The 22736-nt window shown below is 38.3% G+C and overlaps 1 protein-coding gene across 6 annotated transcripts in view; it reads left to right on the top strand.

The window, feature by feature from the left end:
• The window catches only part of eml4 (EMAP like 4), a 91947-nt gene extending 69613 nt beyond the window's left edge, over positions 1–22334 (top strand). For all 6 annotated transcript variants that reach the window (XM_084092262.1, XM_084092263.1, XM_084092259.1 and 3 more), the window contains 14 exons: positions 838–948; positions 2288–2383; positions 2656–2790; positions 3378–3513; positions 7143–7294; positions 8682–8807; positions 9001–9132; positions 11393–11460; positions 11569–11657; positions 11750–11847; positions 15656–15743; positions 15948–16046; positions 18166–18296; positions 20507–22334. In XM_084092262.1, the coding sequence (XP_083948388.1) occupies positions 838–948; positions 2288–2383; positions 2656–2790; positions 3378–3513; positions 7143–7294; positions 8682–8807; positions 9001–9132; positions 11393–11460; positions 11569–11657; positions 11750–11847; positions 15656–15743; positions 15948–16046; positions 18166–18296; positions 20507–21001 (1956 nt within the window). In that variant the 3' untranslated portion in view covers positions 21002–22334. The remainder of the gene's footprint in view (positions 1–837; positions 949–2287; positions 2384–2655; positions 2791–3377; positions 3514–7142; positions 7295–8681; positions 8808–9000; positions 9133–11392; positions 11461–11568; positions 11658–11749; positions 11848–15655; positions 15744–15947; positions 16047–18165; positions 18297–20506) is intronic.
• Positions 22335–22736: the final 402 nt, after the last annotated feature.

Below are 22736 nucleotides of genomic sequence, written 5' to 3' on the forward strand. Positions count from 1 at the left end.
TTTCTTGAGCATCAAATCATCATATTAGAATGATTTCTGAAGGATCATGTGACACTGAAGACTGGAGCAATTATGCTGAAAATACAGCTTTGATTACACGAATAAATTACATTTTTAAATGTATTAAAATAGAAAACAATAATATATATCACAATTATTATTGTTTTTACTGTATTTTTGATTATATAAATGCAGTCTTGGTGAGAAGAAGAGGCTTCTTTCAAAAACATTAAAATGATAATGTTTTCAAACTTTTGACAGGTACTGTATATTAAAGTATTACTATTTTTACTGTAATTTTCATCAAATAAATGCAGCCTTGGTGAGCAGAAGAGACTTCTTTCAAAAACATTAGACAATCCTGACGGTTGTGTAGTCGTCTCTATCGAGTATGTAGGCATTCATACAAATGATTCATACAGCTTATTGTTGTTGCTGTGTTTTGTCCTGTCAGTAGAAGTAGATTTTCTCAGTTTTTACATGTCATTCCTTCCAAGGATCTGTTAAAGTATTGTACTTCATTCTCAAATATTGCCTTTAGATATGTAAAATAGGAGAACAGATCTAGAATAACTGGCTAGTTTTTATTCTGCTTTAGCAAACAAACTTTCAAGACAAACAGTATGTCTTGAAAGGACAAAAACAAACACATTTAGCTGGTGAGTTTCCAGAGGATCCCTAAAGAACATAAACCACTAAACGCTGTAAAAGCACTTTGCATGAGTGTTCATGTTGCATTTAGTTTTCCCGTAATACTACTTGTTCTTTACTGACAATGTTGCTTGTTTATCAGAACAAGCTTTTTGAAAGTTTCCTGTAATCTTTGGTGATCCTCAGCCGCTCCAGCCACACGTGAGAGTCTGGGACTCGGTCAGTCTGTCCACGCTGCAGATCATCGGCCTCGGCACCTTCGAGAGAGGAGTTGGATCCCTCGCTTTCTCTAAAGCCGTGAGTCTAACGCTGACCGTCTCATTTTTTTTGCATTTCACTGCGTGTTTAATGAGCATTGCCTAACAACTCCCTCAACAATACCCTCCATTCTGGTCTACCAAAGACTACAATTAATCCAAAACTGACAAAGACCAGAGGGAAGGACTCATTATGCCCAGGCTGTGAATCACGGGGGGGTTTGGTGGGGTCTGACTCCACTAAAGAAGCCTTGGTCTCCTGAAGGACATCAAAACAAGAAGTTGGGGGGGTCAAAGAAGGTCATATGAAGATTTACCTGGAATTATAAGGATACATTTCTAGCTCTGACTGATTTTAAATGGTAATTTTGGCCACCCCTGAGATGGATCAGACCATTAACAATACCTAAGCAGTTGAATTAATACGCCATAAAACCTTGTTCATTCAGGGATGAAGAACATAATGTGTTTAAAATTCAGAGTTCAGTTGAATGATAACATTTGCCCTCTTTAATGCTGTTAAACTGAAAGGATGAAGCAAACTGTTTGGTCTTACACAAGACCACCTCTCAAAAATGCTTTCAGTTTTTGAACCTTGAAGGACTTTCAGATCCTCAGATTTATTTTTATTTTTTTTAGTAGTTATACTAAGTAAAACTAAAAGATTTATGGATGCTGCTTTTAGTCATTCTGCCCCATGAGATGTGCAGGAAATACTGAAACTTTTAAATCGGAATTAAAAGCAAACCTTTTTAGTCTGGCTTTCTTGTTATCTCCTATTACACCGAGCCCTCAAATCTCATGGTTTTAGTATTTGCTCATTTAAATGAACAGCCCCTCTCCATCACGCCGCACAGACAGGGCCGGAAATTAACAGGGGCTTGGAGCAAAAATTCCTCCAAAATGTATTAAAATGTCCCCAAAATTCAAGATATGGGGCAGAAATGTCTGTGTAAATTCTTGTTTTTAATATTCATAAAAAATATAGTTAGTTAAGCAATATCCCACGAGCAAGAGTGCTGTTTTCCCGAATATCAGCACTTTTGAAACAGGCCTCAGAAATGCAAAGGCCGACTCTGGCAGTCATGTCTATTAGAGGTGATCATGACTAGAATTCATGAATTATCATTTGTGATGAGTTTTGTTTTTCCTGATCTTCTGGTTTTGATGGAAATCTATGATCCAGGAGGAAAAACTCAAGTCTTTTTAACCTGGCTGTTTCAGCACCAGACGCAGCACTTTTTGGTCATATTAAACTCTATTAGAATAAAATGCAAATATAAACAGCTCTTTTCCGGGATGACTGAAGAAACCGGAAGTGTATTTGTTTGTAAACAGTCATTGATGCTCAGTGTGTGTGTGTGTGTGTGTGTGTGTAGGACTCAGGCACTCATCTCAGTGTGATCGATGACTCTAATGAGCACATGCTCACTGTGTGGGACTGGCAGAAGAAATCAAAAATTGCTGAGATTAAGGTACGTGGACACACTCTTTTTATTCATTCTTCTCACACATATCACCACTCCCTTCCTCCCTTCCTTTGTTCCTTTCTTTTCTTTGCCCTTATCTTATTTCCTTCTCCTTTCTTCTCAATCCGTTTTCATCTTGTTGCAGTTTCCTTCTCCTTCTTTCATGTTTTGCCGTGTCTGTTCCACTTGTACCCTGTTTCATTGCACATTCCTCTTTTATCTCCCTCTTATCTCTTTGTGCTTCATGTAATAGTTTTGTCAATGTACTGTTTTATTAGACAACCAATGAAGTGGTCTTAGCGGTGGAGTTTCACCCGACTGACGCCAACACCATTGTGACTTGTGGGAAATCCCATATCTTCTTCTGGACCTGGAGCGGCTCCTCACTGGCGCGCAAACAAGGCATCTTTGGTGTAAGGACACGCATATCACTGATATATTTTATGCACATCATTAAAATCATGAGTTTTTTTAATGCACTTTTAATTTGTCCATTGAGTTTCCCAGAAACTGCATCATTAGATTTGTCTTGCAACTCGTGAGTCCAAGAGTGTTTTAACTGAGTCTCTGATTTTAAACTGTGTTCTGGGTTAAATACGCTCGTTGTGTGTGTGTAGCTACATATGATGGCATTTTGACCAGCTGAGAAATCATAAAGAGCTTATAAAATGTGTAAAGGAGTCAAACAGTGACAGGAGTTACGTCTCTGCAGTAATTGAAGATGTGCTGCGAGGAGACGCGGTTCTGATCCTGTACCGAACTGTAACGGGCAATGTAGATCCTATGATGGTTGGGGGGGAAATCTGACTGTAAGACGATTTCAGAGAAAATTCATAAATATTGAGTTAAATAGAGTCAAAAGGGTGGCGAAGATGGATTTTATTTTAGCGATTTTCCAAGAAACATTTCTAGACTAGTTCTGCAGGTCAGCTTGATGCACAGAGTGCAGACTAGTACAGAGTTCATACATTCATTATTTTTGTTTGTGTCTCTATGACAGAAATATGAGAAGCCCAAATTTGTGCAGTGTTTGGCTTTCCTTAATAATGGAGACATCCTGACCGGAGACTCGGGAGGAATCATGCTGATATGGACCCGCAGCACGGCTGAACCAGCGCCAGGAAAAGGGCCGAAAGGTACACACACACACACACACACACACATATATATACATGTCACATTATCATTTTTCCATCATCACCGGCATTTCCTCACGAAAAGTACTGTGGCTGCAGTGATGGTATTCTCCTCCAAACATAGTCTGATCTCCTGCGCTCTTCTGCTCGCTCTGAAACCAAAGAGAAGTTCATGCCGTCAGCAAAGAAATCACAATCGGCTCACCATAGAAGAAGAGGCCAGATGCGCACAGGGGATCAGTGCACAACCACATTCCTTTTAAGGCCCCGTTTACACCTGGTATTAAGATGCGTTTCGGTCAATCGGATCACAAGTGGACGATGCTAAATACTTTCCACTTTCGACCACTTCCACAGGTAGTTGAAAACACACTCGAATTGCTTTCGTAGTGTAAACGTTCATGTGATCGAATGTGTTTTAACTGCTGCAAAAGTCTCCAGTCGTGTTCATATGTAAACTATGTGAGCTTATTTCATCCATTAGATTAAAAGATCTGAGAAAGCCCAAACATTCACCCGCCCATAGACTCTCCCCTCAAAGAAATCAGGACAGAAGTGGATGAAAGTGGACAAAAGAGACGGATTAAAACACCAGGTGTTAACAGGAACGCGTCTCCCTCGTCTACTTGTGATCCGATCAACCAGAACGCATCTTAATACCAGATGTAAACAGAGCCTTAGAAAGTGAGTTTTATTACTAGACATATTAACAGTAACAGACAAGTTACTGCACAGGTCAAGAAAAAGGCTGATGACACACTACTAAAGGAAATCTTTGTTTATTTCTCATGTCATCACTGTGAAAAAGAGATGAAAAGCTTAGTGTATGATTCGCTTCAGTAGAGAAATACACTCGGTTAAACAGAGGAATCTATTACACTGTGGTAAATGCAACAAATAAAACCTTGCTGAACCTCACATTTGACGTACTCAGGCCCATGTGTGCTGCCATATGTTTGTGTAATTCAGCTGAAATTGATTTAAAAGCTAGATAACATAAGAAAATAGTAATAAAACTGAAGAACAGAAAATTACACCATTCAAAAAAAGAATCTCTTCTGTTTGGCTGCACTTATTTGATTAAAAATACAGTAAAATTGTAATAATATAAAATATTATTACAATTTAAAATAAGTTTTAAATTGTGTTCTATTGTAATATATAGTAAATTGTAATTTATTCCTGTGATCAAAGCTGAATTTTCAGCATCATTACTCCAGTCTTCAGTGTCACATGATCCTTCAGAAATCACTCTAATGTGATGATTTGATGCTCAAGAGACATTTCTGATTATTATCAATGTAACAAAAAATAGTGATTAATTTTTTTCAGGATAGGAAACAGGAAAGTTTAAAAGAACAGCATTTATTTAAAATAGGAGTCTTTTGTAACATTATACATTTATTTACTGTCCTTGTTGAATAAACGTTTTATTATTTTTAATACTTAAAAAAAAACAAAAAACAGATGTTTTATGACCCAAACATTTGAACAGTAGCGTAGCTAACCAAAAACAAAGATATTATACAAATGAAGAGATGAAGAAATACAGGTAAGAGACATTTGGATTATAATGTTTTGAAATATTTTAATGCTGAGCGACCCAAATCACAGAAATCTTCACTACAACCGTGATGATCATTTCAAAAAAAGTACTGCCCGAAAAATATTTTATTAGTACCATGGCACTTTGAGGTATCTTTTAAAGTTATCTTTTGTTTCGTCAACACTATAATGTCCATCAGTTCTTTACCCAGAAGCACTGTAATTTCAATATTTTAGAAATCTGTGGCAGAGAAGTTCTAAAGATGTTCAGAAATCCACAGCTGGGGATATGTGTCTGAAACCGTGTGTTTGCATGCGCACGTGCTGGAGTGTGTGTGCACGAGTTGACAGATAGTTTTCTCAGTGTTGATCCTGGAGTTGTAATGGTTTTCACTGGCATGCTGTGGAACTGGATTGGCTGCACCACAGACTGAACCAGTGCCAGCTCCTGCTCATTCATCACTGCTTTATTTATCTCCTCAACGTGTGCATGACAGTCCTGTGGCGTAGCGCCCCCTGTAGGACACATACTGTCATAGAGCCCAATATCAAATCGTTTTCCTTGATATTTTGAGTTCATTAATCAGTGAAAACATACAGTACTGTAACAGTGTAAGTGCAGTTATGGAAACTAAGCTGCCTGTAGCTCATGTCAAACCTCTACATTTGCATATACATGGCGGTCTATATTTACATATCAGTGACATATCTTCTCTGATCAGAAGATTGGCCCCACGGTCACAGTCTTTGAGACTGTTACACTACCGTTCAGAAGTTTGAGGTCAGAAACTTAAGAATTTATTTAAATGAAATTAATACTTTTATTCTCCGGGGATATATTAAATTGATCAAAAGTAACTGTAAAGACTTTAAATGTTACAGAAGATTTCTATCTCAAAATAAAGTTTCAAAGATTCATGAAAAGCAAGTATCACGGTTTCCAGAAAAAAATACTGAAAAAAATTCCAGAAAAAGCTGTTTTCAACATTGATCATATTCAGAAATGTTTCTTGAGCATTAAAATCATCATGTTAGAATGATTTCTGAAGGATCATGTGACACTGAAGACTGCAGTAATGATGCTGAAAATACAGCTTTGACCACAGGAATAAATTACAGTTTAAAATATATTTAAATGGAAAACATTATTTTAAATTGAAATCTTTTACTGTTTTTTTTATTTTAAAAAAATGCAGTCTTGGTGAGCCGAAAAGACTTTTCAAAAACAATAAAAAAAAATCAGTAGCTTTATTTTACAGTGTCATTGTTACACGTTACATGTAGTTACTGTAGAAATAACTATAAGTTATGCGTAATTACATACAAATAATCCTAAACCAAACCCCCAAACCCTAACCTTATAGTAAGTACTGTAATGTAGTTCATTAATATTATTAAATGTATAATTACACTGTAACACTAACACCTTAAAATAAAGGTTTGAACGGTAGAGTACTTGTCAACTAACTTGACCTAATTCTCTTGCTCCACCATGAAAACTTGTTGCATTATGAATCATTATTAAATGAGTTTAATAATGGAGTTATAGCATGCAGAAACAGCAGACAGAAGCGAGTCTCTTGTTGTGGAGCGTTGCATGAAGTTCTTCTTCTCTTGAATCATCCATCATATGTGGTGTCCTGACCTGGCCTCGTGGCTCAGCATCTGCAGATAGCATGTAACTGTAGAAGTGTTACCGTGTGTAACGTCAGTCTGTTCAGCTACACTCTCTGTTTCAGAAATGTGAGAGTGTGTGTGTGGAGTTATGTGTGTGTTGAGGGACTCCAGGGCTCTATATTTCCCTTGGTTTGGCTCTTTGCACAGGCTGCCGAGCCATCAGTATTATTACAGGAGGATGTGATAATCTGCTGGAATTCCCAGAATGCATCATCATCACACACACATGCACCCCTGGCCTCACTGGCAAGCGTATCTCTGAGCTTCTCTTTCACTGGCTTTTCTAAAAGCCCTATCCCATCCCCGATGGCCAACAGTCTGGCACATAAAGTGCATTAGCCAGGACGGATATTTGTGGTGTTGTGTTCCCAGAAACTGTGTGATTAACCCGTCCCATGATCCCACAGGAGCGTTTCAGATCTCGCGTCAGATCAAGGCTCACGACGGGAGTGTCTTCACTCTGTGTCAGATGAGGAACGGCACTCTGCTCACAGGAGGAGGAAAAGACCACAAGATCATCCTGTGGGACCATGACCTGAATCCAGAGAGAGACATCGAGGTGAGAGACATACTGGAACTAAAGCTCACACACGCATGCATGCACGCACACACACACACACACACACACACACACACACACTCACTCACTCACGCACGCACGCACGCACGCACTCACACACTCACACACGCACTCACACACACACACGCACGCACTCACACATACTCTCACACACATACTCGCACTCACACACACGCACGCACACACACACACACGCACGCACTCACACACGCACACGCACGCACACACACACACACACACATACTCTCACACACATACTCGCACACGCACACTCACTCACTCACACACACACACGTTCACACACTCACTCATTTACACTCACTCACTCACACTCATTTACACTCACTCACTCACACACTCATTTACACACACACTCAACTCACTCTCACACACACATTCATTTACATACACACTTACTCTCACACACACACACTCACACACTCATTTACACATACACTTACTCTCACACACATACACACACACACTTACTCTCACACACATACACACTCACTCACTCACTTACACACACACACACACACACACACACACTAATTTTCACTCACTCACTCATTCAAACACACACACATAAATAACTGCTATTCACTACCTCATCAAAGTTTGGAGTAATTAAGATTTTATTTATCAATGTATCATATTATTACAGTTGTGCTGCTGAATATATTTGTGAAAATCATGATAATTTATTTTTTCAGGATTCATTGATTAATAGTTCAAAAGTTCAAAAGAGCAGAAGTCTTGGTTTTCACTTTTGATCAAATTAATGCATCCTTTAAATAAATAAAAGTTGTAATTTCTTTAAAAACACATTGTACTGACCCCAAACTTTTAAATGGGAGTGTATGAGATACTGATAAATATTAATTGCAAAGTAAATCAGTTACACATTATTTGGTAACACTTTTTTGCAGTGTCCTCGTTACAGAAGTTACATGTACTTACCATAGTAATAACAGTAAATTATGTATAATTACATGCAACTAACCCTCAACCAAATCCTAATCCTACCCTAACCCTACAGTCCATGTAGTTAATTATATTGCACTGTACTTAAATCTATAATTACACTGTAACAATGACACCTTAAAATAAAGTGTAACACATTATTTGATGGTGATGTTGTTACAGTGTAAGTACAGAAATAATTACTGAGTAATATTAATTAACTACATGGACTTACTATAGGGTTAGGGTTTGGTTTAGGGTTAGTTTTTTGTAATTATGCGTTCACTAGTACAGTACACATCACGTGTAACTGTCACCAAATGAAGTGCATATAGAAACATACAAGCTCTTATAGCAACATAAGAAAATAACACACCTCTAATGTCTGTTTGCTTTTCCTCAGGTCCCAGATCAGTACGGCACCATTCGAGCTGTGGCCGAGGGCAAGGGGGAGCAGTTCCTGGTGGGAACGTCACGCAACTTCATTCTGAGAGGAACCTTCAACGACGGATTCCAGGTGGAAGTGCAGGTAAACCTCATCTTTACCGCTAATCACATGTGCACCTTCAGGGTCGAAAAGCAGGATTTTCAACAAACATGCTTCTAAAACCAGAGCTAATCATGTTGATGTTAATCACACAAAAGCAGAGCCAGTGGTCATCACACATGTGCTTTACCTGCAGTGGTTGTGGAGTTAGTTTCATGGGAGTCTTTATTTGTAGGGGCACACGGATGAACTGTGGGGTTTGGCGTCCCACCCCTTCAAGGACCTGTTCCTCTCCTGCGCTCAGGACAGGCAGGTGTGTCTCTGGAGCTCAGTGGACCACACGCTGGAGTGGACCAGACTGCTGGACGTAAGACACTCACACTAACAGTAACACACGTCTGCGTCTCACTCTGTGCTAGGCAGAGACCAAAATCTACATCATGAAATGAGTAACTGTATTTCACGATGATGATCTATAGAACAAAATACTGTAGTTCTTTTTGCTTTAAATAAGGTTTTTATATTATCAAAATTGTTGATTCCATTGAAATTTCATAATTCTTGTCACCAATTTCAGTATCACAAAAAAGAGCTAATGCTACCCTATATATAGAGTTTTATATACATATATAAACTCTCAAGCTTACTGAAAGCAAGTAAACAGTCAGTGATAATATAAGAACAAAGAAAATAATTACAAGCAATAAGATGACAAATTACAACAGAACAAAAGACAGACCTACCTGAAAAACTTCAAGCAGTAGAAATTAAAAAATACTAGCCTACATAAATTGTAAAAAGTAATCAAATATTTAAAAAAAACATTGAATATCTTCACTGTGTGAATTGAGTCTACATGTATTCTGACTGAAAAAGTTATTCAGTCAAGCGCATTGAGAGATTTTCTCTTTTTTGTTGTTTGATTAACATTAATAACAGGTTTATTAGGCTGCTGTCACTTTAAGAGCGAATGCACAGATCCAATATACTGTTACACATGCGTTTCTTTCTCTACTGTTCACTTAAGACATAAAGATGGGCATTTCTGACACATAAGTGTGTGTATTTGACCGTTCAAGCCCAATTAGGGGGCAAAAAGAACTCAGTTCATTATTCACACGCTTTATGAGCAGCGTCTTTGTGTGTGCGTCTCTCAGACACTCGTGCATTTAGCAAAACAAGTTCTCTTTCGCTGCTTATTGCGTTTCAACAGTTTAAAATGAATTGTTTTTAAACAGCAATGGTTAAAAACGACACAAACGATAAGCTTTCGTGACCGCTGCTTTATTATTTTCTTTTTCGAACCTTGGATAGGAAACACTGCTACTGTCAAGCCAATGCTAATTTAAATATTACAGTTGTTAGTAATAATGCACACAATACGCCACCCTTTTTCAGGTAATATAGTTCATCAGCCTCCGGTGTGACGTTATGGGTGTTTTTTGGGGGTTGTTTTTTGTCACAATTAAAACCAACCAGGACTACATGTTCTATACTTAATCTCACTGTGGTTACTGCCATAAATTGTGAATTTTGTATCTTATTATTAAAAAAAAATGTCACAGCGTTTTAAATTATAGCCCAGTGTTTCATTATTCAGAAAATACCAAAGGGATTAAACCTGTTTGTTTGACTTTGTCAAACGTTCCCTTCATCCAGATGTGATATATGCTTAGTATTCCAGAAACAACTCCAAAAACAAAGCAGAATAAATAGACGTGCTTGAGGAATTTTTTGGCAAACTTTACAACACATGCCACAACATAAGTGGTTCTTGCAAATCTTTTATTTTTATTGAGGCATCAATAAAAAGACAAGTTGCACAGTTTGGTAAATACTAAAACTTTTTCACAGAAGCGCCTGTTGTAACAGCGGTTCATTTATAATCAAAGCACTCGCTGAAGATTGAAAGATACTTCATAAAAAGGACTCCTCACCCCAAATATCCACTAACTACCCCTTGTCCTCTTATCTGCAGTCTGTTGTAATGGTGCAATAATACAGAATGTACATATATGTATATGTATATGTACATGTACATGTACATGTACATGTACATGTACATGTACATGTATGGGCATACAGATGTGTGCATATCGTTTTTTTGGACCACTAGGGGGCGACAGCACACTCCCAAGAGGGCTGTGAAATGGCTTAACATTATTTTAAACAAAGCAAATCAAAATTGAAAATAAGTTCAAACAGCTCAAATCAATACATATTTCATATTTGTTCCTCCTCAAATGTGGTTTAATTTAAGATCAAGGGTTTCCACAGCCTATTGTATATGAAGGGAAGTGTGGTATCCAGACTTGGAAAAGTCATGGAAATTAAATTATGAATTTTTTTGTGGTTATGTTAAACTCTTAAATGTTTCTTTAGGTAGAAATAGCCATTTATGAATAAATAAATAAAAATCCCGTAAACATGAAAGATGTCATGTAAATGAATTGGTCTTAAAGTGTGAACCTGAAATACAGTCAGTTCTAAAACATCTGGAATTATTTGATTTAATTATTTTAATTATTTATATTTATTCTTTATTATTATTATTTGAATATATTGCCTCTCCTAATTTCTGTAAATAAAATAAAACATTTCGTGTGTGCTCACTGATGTGTGTGTAGGAGCACGGGCACTGCGCTGACTTCCATCCTAGCGGTTCGGTTGTTGCCATCGGTACTCACTCAGGGAAGTAAGTGACCTGTCATCTCTTCTGGGAAATTTGACACAAAAATACATCCATTTAACACTAAAATGGTTTAGCGGCTGCAGTTCAGACAGTGTTTTGTGTGTGTCTCAGGTGGTATGCCCTGGACGCAGAGACTCGAGACCTGGTGGCCATTCACACAGACGGCAATGAGCAGCTGTCAGTGATGCGCTTCTCTGTTGGTGAGTGTGTTTGTGTGTGTGTTTCTAGCATTCCTGTTTTGAGCCGACAGCCAAGTGCCCCTCTTGCTCACCGTTTCTCTGCCTCTTCCCAGATGGCACGCTGCTGGCAGTGGGATCACATGATAACTTCATTTACCTCTACACAGTGTCGGATAAGGGACGCAAATACAGCAGATATGGGAAATGCACTGTGAGTATCTGACGTTTACATGGTTGTTTGCACAGACTTAAAAACAGCTCACTGTGGAATTGAACAGAAGGCAGCTAATTTAATTTTTAAGGTCTCCTACAATAGGGTTTACATGCATCCAAGGGCAAAAAACAAATGTTTTGCATAATTTACGTCCCAGCATCAGTTCTTTTCTCACAGTGTCTGAAACTGTTCGATTAAGGATTCAGTTTCTCTAAAACCCTCCTTTCCGAATGTCTGCTCCGCTCTGATTGGTCAGATGGCCCTGTCTGTTGTAATTGGTCGACCGCAAAACACTCATTAGCATATTAGCGTAGGTTTGTGGAGGAAAGGAGACTAGAATCACTGACGACACGTTTCATCTTTCTTTTAGGAGACAATAACTCCATTTATCTGCACTTTAACCTTTAAAACTTTGCAGACCCTTTACATTCGCAAACAGCTATATTACAGACTAAATGAAAGCAAGATCCAAAAAAGCATAATATGGGCACTTTAACTCCCAAAACATTGCTACTGGTGTTTGTCCTGCCACAAATTTCATTGATTCAAGATTAAAAAAAAAAAAAAAAAAAACATTGTTTGAAAACTTTTTTGAAAATAACAGTAAATGTATTTAAATACAAAATCTTATTTTTTTGTTAAAAATGGTTTAGACATGTATGAAACAAATAAGAATACAAAGATAAAGTATTTTAAACATATCTTTCATCAATCCGTCAATAAAAGATTGTGACTTATTTTACGCTTCATGACATTGTTTCATGGCTGTGTTCTTGTGTATTTCTACTATTGCGAGAGCGGGGAATGAAACTTTACTGTGCGTGACTGAACCACATCAACACACTCTCAATCACACCACTGTTCTTCTGATTCCTCTCCTGCTCTTCTGCAGTTTCATGGCTTCTACATCTGTGCGAGATCACAGTAATAATAGAGTCATTCTGTGAAACCGGTGCCTTACAGAGGAAGATTTATACATTCTGTCAGACAAAAATATCCAATTGTGAACAAATTCATGGACACAAATGAATTATCCAGTTTTAAAGAAAGTTGTTTTAATATAAAATAAATGTGATTGATATATTGTCAATGGGAAAACCATTGCATGAAAAAATGTTGAATTTTGAAAAGAAATATGTCTGGCTCTATGTGGTATACGTGGAATTACACGACCGTTTGATAGTCTCTTATGCTCCTTCCTATGCTGCAAATAAAAACATTTATTATTATTTTGTGGCAACTGTGATGCATATTTTTTAGGATTCTTTGAATATAAATTTAATAAGACCAGCATTTATTTGAAACAGAAATCTTTTATAATATTAGAAATGTCACTTTTGATCAATTTAATGCAGCCTTGCTGAATATATATATTTTTTTTTATCTCACTGGCCACACATTTATGAACAGTAATATACTTCTTTAAAATATGTTTAAAAAAATACACCATACAATATTTTCGCTTGAAAAACACTTAAAGCAGATTTCTGTATTTAGCGTCCTCAAGAATGGACACAAATTACACTCCTTTCACAGAATGAGGGAATAAAAGAAACGGTGGTTTTGAAGTGTCAGAATGACAGCGTGCCTCTCTCGACTGCCTGACTCGTCTGAGGCTCCGATGGGAATTCAGACATTGTGGGAACACTGGTCTGTGGTTTTATTGATGCTGGCGAACGACTCGCTCTGGTGTGTGTCTGCGTAGCTGAAGCACGTTACTCACACACAGATTAGAGCAGATGAACACATACAGTGGCCTCAAAACGGATTTGGACACGCAAGCAAAACTTCAGAATATCAAACTGAGTGATTTATTGTAAAGACAAAAACCTCCAAAAAACTTTTTCCAGAAAGCATTTGTCAAAAGAACTACAGATCACCATGCTGATTAAGTATTTGAAGTTTCTTCTGAAACAAAATCCAGGATTTGAATGCAGGTTTAATAGTTTATCTACGCAATTCATTTGAGATTCATACATTTTTAAATGTGTATTAAGTGTGCAAAAGTGTCCAAATGCTGTCGAGGTCAAAAATTCCAAGCAAAGCACCATTGAGCTGTAAACCATGTGCAGCGTGGGAATGCTTGACTTCTTCTGACCTCTTTCTACAGGACTCTGGAAACATAAATCTCAGTATGTGTATGAAAAGCTGGCAATGGAGCGATAGGTGATCTTTACAGTATAATCTAGTGGGAATTAGATAGTGTGCAGATAGCAGGCTTTCACAAACATACAGTACACACACACACACACACATAAAGACGTCAGTGCTCATGTGGGAGTGAAGCCTGTTGACTCGGATAAGTCAGTGCCAAATCAGATGAGCAGAGATTGAGCTGGGTGGAAACCCTTCCAGCATTATTTATCGACTCCACTGCGTTCACTCTTTGAAAAGCCTTTTTTTTTTTTGTCCTTTTCCAATCCCTTGATTAGTTGTCCGTGTCTGTGAGACGGTTCCTGTCTCGCTGGAGATGAGTGATTTTAGACTTTTGAACTCAATTGATTTTATGCATCCTGAGCTGGATTGCCTAAAAAGTCATTATTGACTCGCCCCGATGTTGTTTTAAACTTGTATGACTTTGTCTTCTGTGAAATATTGAGATATGTTTATAAAATGAGATATTTTTCAGAATGCATTGAAAATGGATGTGCATTTGCTGTCAAGTTCCAAAAAGGACAACAAAGGACCATAAAACGATCATGAAAGTAGTCCATGTGACTCGTACGCCACATTCCAAGTCTTCAGGATTGGTGAAAAAGACGCACACTTTAGCATACTTTTAAACAAGTTACTTCTGAACAATTTCGGACATGCCTGTTTTGAAAGGTTCGCATCTGAGGCAATAAGTGCATCGTATTATATTTTCATCAACTTACAGGTTATTAAGTTTATTTTAGCAATGTGGGCGCTCAGTTTTTCTGTCATTTGGCCAAAATCTCATGTTATTAAAGACGACGTGCTTCACACAGGCTATTTGAGACCGCATTGGCTGTGACTCGACGACAAACGCTAGATTAAGACACTCTTCTCCGCTCCTCAAATACATAAAACATTAGCCTTTATATATAGTTTTTTTGAGTATTAAAAACTCTGTACCTATTCAAAGAACCAGTTCATTATTTATTCTTGCATTGACGTGTGCGGCACTTCATTCACGATAGAGGTGGGCGGAGTTATGAGGTTTGACTGACAGTTTGGGGATCCAGTGGAGATACGAGGTTTAGTCACAAGCTCTTTTTATTACTTTTCATTGGTTAAATATTTGCAAAACCTACAGACTGACGTAATGATTTATGAATTTGATGATTTATAAAATTAAAATAATAACAAAAATGACAAAATATGTTGATGCAAGGTTTCCGACCGACAGGGACATTGTTTTGGTCTTTTCCTTGCACAAAGATATTGTGTTGCTATTGAAGTCTTAAAATGCAGTAGTTGAATGAATGTACATTTATAGTGCTTTTTTTGTGTGTCTTTTTTAGAACTGAACCGTATAAAAACACTAAATTTCATTGCAGTGAAAAGATGAGCTTAGCTATTCTACAAAATGTTGTCTTTTGTGTTCCCTGGAAGATCTTTTTTTTTTTTTTTTTTTTTTTACATACAGAGATGACATTTTTATGACATAAAACTTTGAGTTTTCATTTTGAGGGGAATTGTTCCTGTTCAATGTCTTTGTCCTCCTACAGAATATCGAGCAGCTCTAAATCCATAACAGTTCATTCTGCTTTTAACAAATTCTGTGATAGAACTGTTTTCGTCCCCCTTTTTCATTGTCAAATCTTTTAATCTGTTTCCTCAGGGACATTCCAGCTACATAACACATCTTGACTGGTCCCCCGATAACAAGTTCATCATGTCCAACTCAGGAGATTATGAAATCCTTTACTGTAAGTGTCTGACCGCAACCAAAAAAGCTCTCTTTGGCTCAGTTTCTCTTAAAAACATTAATGTCCGATCATATTAAATTTTTTGTGTCTTTGGTGGGGTAAAATTCACCATGACTGTTTCAGCTTGTGGTTTGTGTTTGCCTTTGGACCAAAAGTTGTTGAAATGTTGCATTTTTCTGACATGTCGTTTTCCCTTTTCCACAGGGGACATTCCAAACGGTTGTAAGCTGATTCGTAACCGTTCTGAGTGCAAGGACATCGACTGGGCCTCGTATACCTGTGTGCTCGGATTCCACGTCTTTGGTCAGTATCTGTGGAGTGATGCATTATGGGACTTATGACTGAAAATTGGTTAGAAGGACGCCTGCATTGATTATGTATTATGAGTATTGTGTGTGTGTGTGTGTGTGTGTGTGTGTGTGTGTGTTTGCATGTCTCACCAGTTTTTTCCAAACCTGTGTCTGGTATTTGCACTGTATGCTTTATTTCACACTCATTTCCTGTCAGTGGTTCAGTCTCGAGGGGGTCTTAGTCATTCTCTCTCACACACACACCAACACACAGTTACTGGCAGTCGAAATGATGACATGTCGGACCTCTATAGTTTTTCTATAAAGTAAATTATAAATTATAACCCCAAAATATTTTGTATTGTTTTTTTTACAACAATAGTGTGTGTGTGTGTGTGTGTGTGTGTGTGTGTGTGTGTGTGTGTGTGTGTGTGTGTGTGTGTGTGTGTGTGTGTGTAAAAGAAGACTCATCCTCAAAAAAACAGTAAAAGCAGTAATATTGTGAAATATTATTACAGTTTAATATAACTGGTTTATTTTTATTTTTATTTTACATTAAATGCAGTATATCATTTGTGTAAATGGAGATTTCCCCCAGAGGAAGGTTTTGTCATATTTAGCTCATTTTCTGGTGACAAATTTTGCTCATCATCTATTTATTAGTCTGATTGTCAGTCATCTGTTCTCCCTTTTCTTCTCTCTTTCCTTCTGTCTCTGCAACTCTGTCTTTTTTCACGCAGTTATAGTCTGTCATTGTAATTTCGCTCAGATTCTGAGTGACTTCATGTCTAAGCAGGGTAATTTACAAAACCCAAAAGTAGTTCAGGCCACAAAACTCACTTTATCTGTCAGCAGAGTGTGTCGTCTGCGATGCTGGAGACGGCTGCACATTTACACTGTGTGCTTTTGAATAAAGACGGCCCAGTCTTCACCACAGCTCCACATATTTTAGCACTTTATTAGACTGGAAAAATATTTGGTAAAACTGTACAAATTCCTCAGCACTGAGCCAATAGATTAGAGCAGAAGATGAATGATGCTACAGAAAAGTGTGTGTGTGCGTGTGTGTGTCTGTCCTGTACCTGGTGTTCTTCTGCCTCCTGCTGGTGATCTTGCTGAAGGCGCCTAATCCATTTATGATCATAGTTTTTGACTGTGGTGAGGTGTCTATGTGCTTATGAATATTATATTGATAAGGTCAAAAATACCTTGCCTTGTTAAAATTAAGAAGGAATTGAATTGTATTACTTCTTGCTACCAGTTAAGATTAAATTACAAATTTGCACATTAAATAAAAATGTAAAAACAAATGAAAGAATAAACAATAAAACACTTTAATAAACATTTTAAATTATAGTATTCAATTATAAGCAGTGATGAACCATATTTATCAATGCAATTGTTTAAACGGGCTATATGTAAGAATGTTCATGTAATAATCACTTTTTTTTTATTGCCAATGTGTGAACAGATAATTTGTAAGTCGCTTTGGACAAAAGCGTCTGCTAAATGACTAAATGGGAACAGCTTGTAATGAAACTTAAAAAATGAGACTTCCTAGGTTGTCTATGAAAGTCTTCAGACTGATTTTCATGTGAAGTAAAATCAAAAGCATATGACATTTACACGCGCTCCCGAGAGCCTCTCTTCTCTTCAATGACTCATGAAATGTGTCTATAAACATGTGTTAAACATATAGCCAGATCTATATAGTCTATAGTCTCACATATACTTTATAATCAATCTGTCATAACATTGTAATTTGAATTATCTGTTGACATGATGGTGACACCGAGCTTGTGCAAACATATCCACATCAATATGATCTATGATTGATTGAAATGTTCATAGTGTAAAAATAACCTTTGAATGACTAAAATGACTCCTTACATATGAGGAAGAACATTCTAGATACATCCGCTTGGTGGAAAAACAAACGAGACAATAATAAGCATGATGTAATGTTTTGTTCCTCCACGTTTCTTGGAATTATCACTTGTTTGAAAAGCTACATTGTTTTAATAGTGACAGGCTCTTGATGAATGTAGTTATTAAATTGATAGAATCTTTCTTGTAGTGTTGTGACTCACAGTGTTGTGATGTTGTGCACTGATGTGTGTGTGTGTGTGCAGGTGTTTGGCCGGAGGGCTCAGACGGGACAGATATCAATGCCCTGGTGCGATCTCACAACAGGAAGGTGATCGCTCTGGCTGATGACTTCTGTAAAGTGCATCTTTTCCAGTATCCCTGCTCAAGACCAAAGGTCTGTCGCATCACACCATCTTCACTACCATAGTTTAAAGCAGTTTATCCCTATGGCATGCGGAGAGATAATCACAGAAGCACACACATGGTGTGTCAGATCTATAATCTCACAGTTTAGTAGCATTTATAGATACTAACTTAATAAAACTGGCTGTGAGGAATGATTACTGCAAAATGTAAGTCTGTATGCAAACTCCAGGGATTGTATTTCAATTAAATACATACTATTGTCATGTGCCAGTGATTATCCCTCCGTGTGCAAATGTTAGCATGCGTGCCATAGGCTGCCGACCCCTGGTTTTTAAGAGTGTCTTTACCTTTACATTTTAGAACATTATGTGTATTATTATTTTTAAATATCTGAACCCAAGCCACACCTAGGGGTGTGATCAGTAAATCAGTTTGATTCATGATTCATTGGTTTTTGTTTCAATGTGTATCAATAAACTTAACGGCAAATTGATTCAGTAACCTTTTTAAATTGATACGATTTTAAGTTCTTTAAGACTTTGCCGATGTATCTTAAAGTTGGCATGAAAATTATCTGTTTTCTAAATGTATGTCATTGATATTATTGTGAACAATTCCTCTATGCATGTTTCCTTTTTTTTACCTTATAATTTTTAATCAAAATGTCATAGCTGGATCTTCCAGTGAAATGACAGACTTCTCTCATTTAATGCGCTTAAACTCCGACTGCAAGCTCACATTCAGATCTGCATCCATCCAATCAACAACCGATGGATAGAAGCAAGTCTCGTCCTACATTTTTTCTTATTCAATAATCGCTATTATCACAATTCAGAAGAAAGTAGCTTTACTACTTCCGTTTCATTGCGACTTTAATAATATTTGGGGAGGTGGTGAATTTGTCCAGGATGCTACTCTTTTGCCAAAGGACATCCTGGGATTTTGAATGACCACAGAGAGTCTGGACCTCGGTTTAAATGTTTTTGTCAGAACTTGAGCTGTAAGTCTTAGCGCTCAATTCCGATTTATTGCTCAGATCCGATTTTTATTTTTATATTTTGTGGCTGTTCAAACTGCTGTTATACAGAAGTAAACGTGGAGGTCTTATGCGTTTATAAGGTGATGTGCCGTGGAAACCAGTGAATTTATGCGCAGGCAATAAGGAGGATGAAGATAAGGAGAAAGAGAATGAGGTTTTTCTCATATAGTTTTCCCTTGTTTTGCATGTATAGAGCGGTCACCGCAATACTTATGAGTATAACAGCTCACCGTCCCTCAGCTGACTAACTACACAGCTGTCCGCCATATTAACTGAGTGACCAAAGAACTAGAGCCTCGTAAGATCTTTGGAGTGACTCCCGTTAGCACAGAACATAGACTGTAATTAAAGATGTGTGAGGCACCTTCACTCTCTTCCATTGTAGTAGTGAAGCCGGTGTAGTGACAAATGCCTGCTAGCTTAGTTTATACACACATTTGCACTTACCCTACATATATTTCGATATGTCGGTCTGAAATAAACAGTAATGGAAATGTAGAAATTAAAGTTAAAGCTCCAATCTCCTCCTCCCAAAGATCCAGAAAAAAGTCAGTTGGCGAGTGACTGACTTCTTCACTCAGAGAAGCTGTCAATCACAGCTGTCAATCTTGACGTCACAACCCCGTTTTTATAGCATCAAATACCTAAGTAAAACCAAACTTATTTAAAAGAACGAACAGTTGAACTGACATCAAAAATGACAGAAAACATCTTTGGAAAAAATGATTTGATGTGTAATTTGATTTTTTAGTTTGTCTCATGTCACATTACGTTACATGGAGAGGGCGGGGTTTATGACCTATACTGCATACAGCCACCTGGGGGCGATCGAGACGCTTTGGCTTCACTTTTCAGGACTTGTGTGGCACACATGGCACAGAACTGTGACGAATGTAGTGATGTGAAAGTCGCATGAACTCCGATATGACGGTTCAGACTGAGGTCGCATTGCAAAACATCTTACCTGTATCTGATCTAGGACCACATATGGAAGTGGCCCAAATCAGAATAAAAAAGATCAGATTCCATGTGCTGTTTACACTGTTATGGAAAAAACATCTGATTCGCATCTGAGAAAAAAAATTGGATTTGAATCATCTTCTTCCTGCAGTCTGAACGTAGTTGGGTGAATTTCCTGAGGCCAGGGCGATTTTCATTGATTTATCTGAAATTTGATTGGTTTTGTTATTTAATTGCAGGCCCCAAGCCACAAGTACAGCGCCCACAGCAGTCACGTGACAAACGTGAGCTTCATGCACAACGACAATCATCTGATTTCAACGGGCGGCAAGGACACGAGCATCATGCAGTGGCGTCTGGTGGAAAAGACCTCTTCCCTGGTGCACAGCGACTCCAGCTTGGGCCTGGGCGATTCCCTGCTGCACAACTCCACCCCTCGCCCTGTGGCGTCGGTACCCAGCGTCCCCCACACTCCTACTGAGCCCATGCCGGTGCCAGCCTCGCTACCCATCAGCACCCAGCCTGACACCAACACTCCCCCTCCTACGCCCCCCGAACCCCTGCACACGGCCACTCCTAATGGACAGCAGGATGGCTCGGCTGAAACCCCGCCCCCTTCAGATGAGGCCATGCCCCTCTCTGACAGCACCCTGAGCCCTAAGGACAGCCTCGAGCCTAGCGACGATACGGCCACGCCCAGTGACGAGGGCATGCCCTTTAACCCCCCCTTATAAAGCGGCCCGACCCCTTCTCTCGCCTGCTCAAATTCCTGTCGGATTACAAAAGCAGAGTCTTCTCAGTTTTTATCCTTTCGAGATTTTCTTTTCATTTCGTGTCTTAGTTTGTTGTTACGTTGACGGTTTGTTCAGTGGATGTGGTCGTGGAGGCATTGGTCCGACTTGGATGGTGAGGGCTTAGGAATGTGTAGTTAAAAACCTTTGAAAAGATTTAGCACACCTACAGGTTTACACTGACACACACACTACCACACGAACACTAATACACACATGCATACATCAGTAACTGTGATATATGGGGGAAAAAAGAGGGAAAGCCATTTACCAGTTTTAGATCCAAACAAAGTGCAAGTTCATATACACAGACTAACACACAAATACAACACACAAATGGACACATGCTTTCAGTTTATTGGCATTTGGCATATACAGCAATACTCACTTAAAGGGATGGTTCCCTAAAAAATAAACATTATTTACTCATCCTCATATTGTTCCAAACCTGTGTGACTTTCTTTCTTTTGTGGAACACAAAAGACGTTGTTTTGAAGTGTTTTAAAGATGTTTCGAAGATGTTTTCGAAAATACCGTGAAAGTCAGTTGAGTCCAAATCAACAATGGACCCCTTTGACTTTCCTTCTTCAAAATATCTTCTTCTTTTGCGTTCTGCAGAAGGCAAGTCATACAGGTTTGGAACGAAATGAGGGTGGGTGAATGACCTAACCATTTTAATGAGGTCACATGATGCTCATTTGTATTCTTTCGCTCTCTGTGAACATTGGTGGAGGACTGCATGTGAAGCTGATTTGCATGCTTGCATAGCATCTTTCCCTGAGCCAAAAACTACTGGACATGTATATCTGGTGACGCCAGACAGGTGCCCCGGCTCATTGGTCGGACTCAAGGACCTCAGCGATTCAGGCCATAGTCCACGGACACCTTGAATTTCAACTCGGCATGATTGTCATCGCCTCTTTACAGAAGAATAGCCATAAACAGCAGCGCACTTCATTCAAAGCAAACACAACTCACACACAAGCCTGACCTGCCTCAAGATGGGGTCTGCATGGCGATAACCTGCCTGTTTTATAAATCCCCCCAGTTTCAGTCTAAAGATGCCGTACCACCCTCACATCTGCCTCAGATCTCCTCTGTGGATTCATACCATCCGTTTTAATCCTTCATCCAAATGACTCTCTTCTCACTGAGTCTCAGTTGTTTTTAGGTTTCATTTTGGGACTGTTTTTCTTGTCATTTTGTTCATTGGACTGAGATGTTCTTGTTTTTTATCGTATGAGAGAAACGAAAGATTAAACGAGTCTTAAATGTGCGTGCGTGAGTGTGTATGTGCACGCGAGTCGCCGCTTATTTCATTCCCTCTCTCCCTCACATTTTCTCAGGATCACTCTTTTTGGAGAGAGTCTAAAAGAGAAAGTCAAAGGAAAAACGAATGTTTCCCTCCACTCCTTTTTGTAATAGCACCAGAAAGTACCATGATAATACCGTTTTTGTTGTTGTTGTTGGTATTATTATGGTATTATTTGTACCATAGGGCTAATTCAGGTAAATTGGGCCATTTTTTTGACACTGACAGGACGGAATATCATGGTATTTTTTGAGTATGGTATCTTTATATTTATATATATACATATATAAATAAAGAAAAGAAACTTGAGTTCTCTGCAAAACATATGCATTCAATGGTAAAAGTATTGCGTTCACCAGAGAAACT

The sequence above is a fragment of the Abramis brama genome, assembly GCF_963993115.1.
Source record: "Abramis brama genome assembly, chromosome: 19".
NCBI classification, from domain to species: domain Eukaryota; kingdom Metazoa; phylum Chordata; class Actinopteri; order Cypriniformes; family Leuciscidae; genus Abramis; species Abramis brama.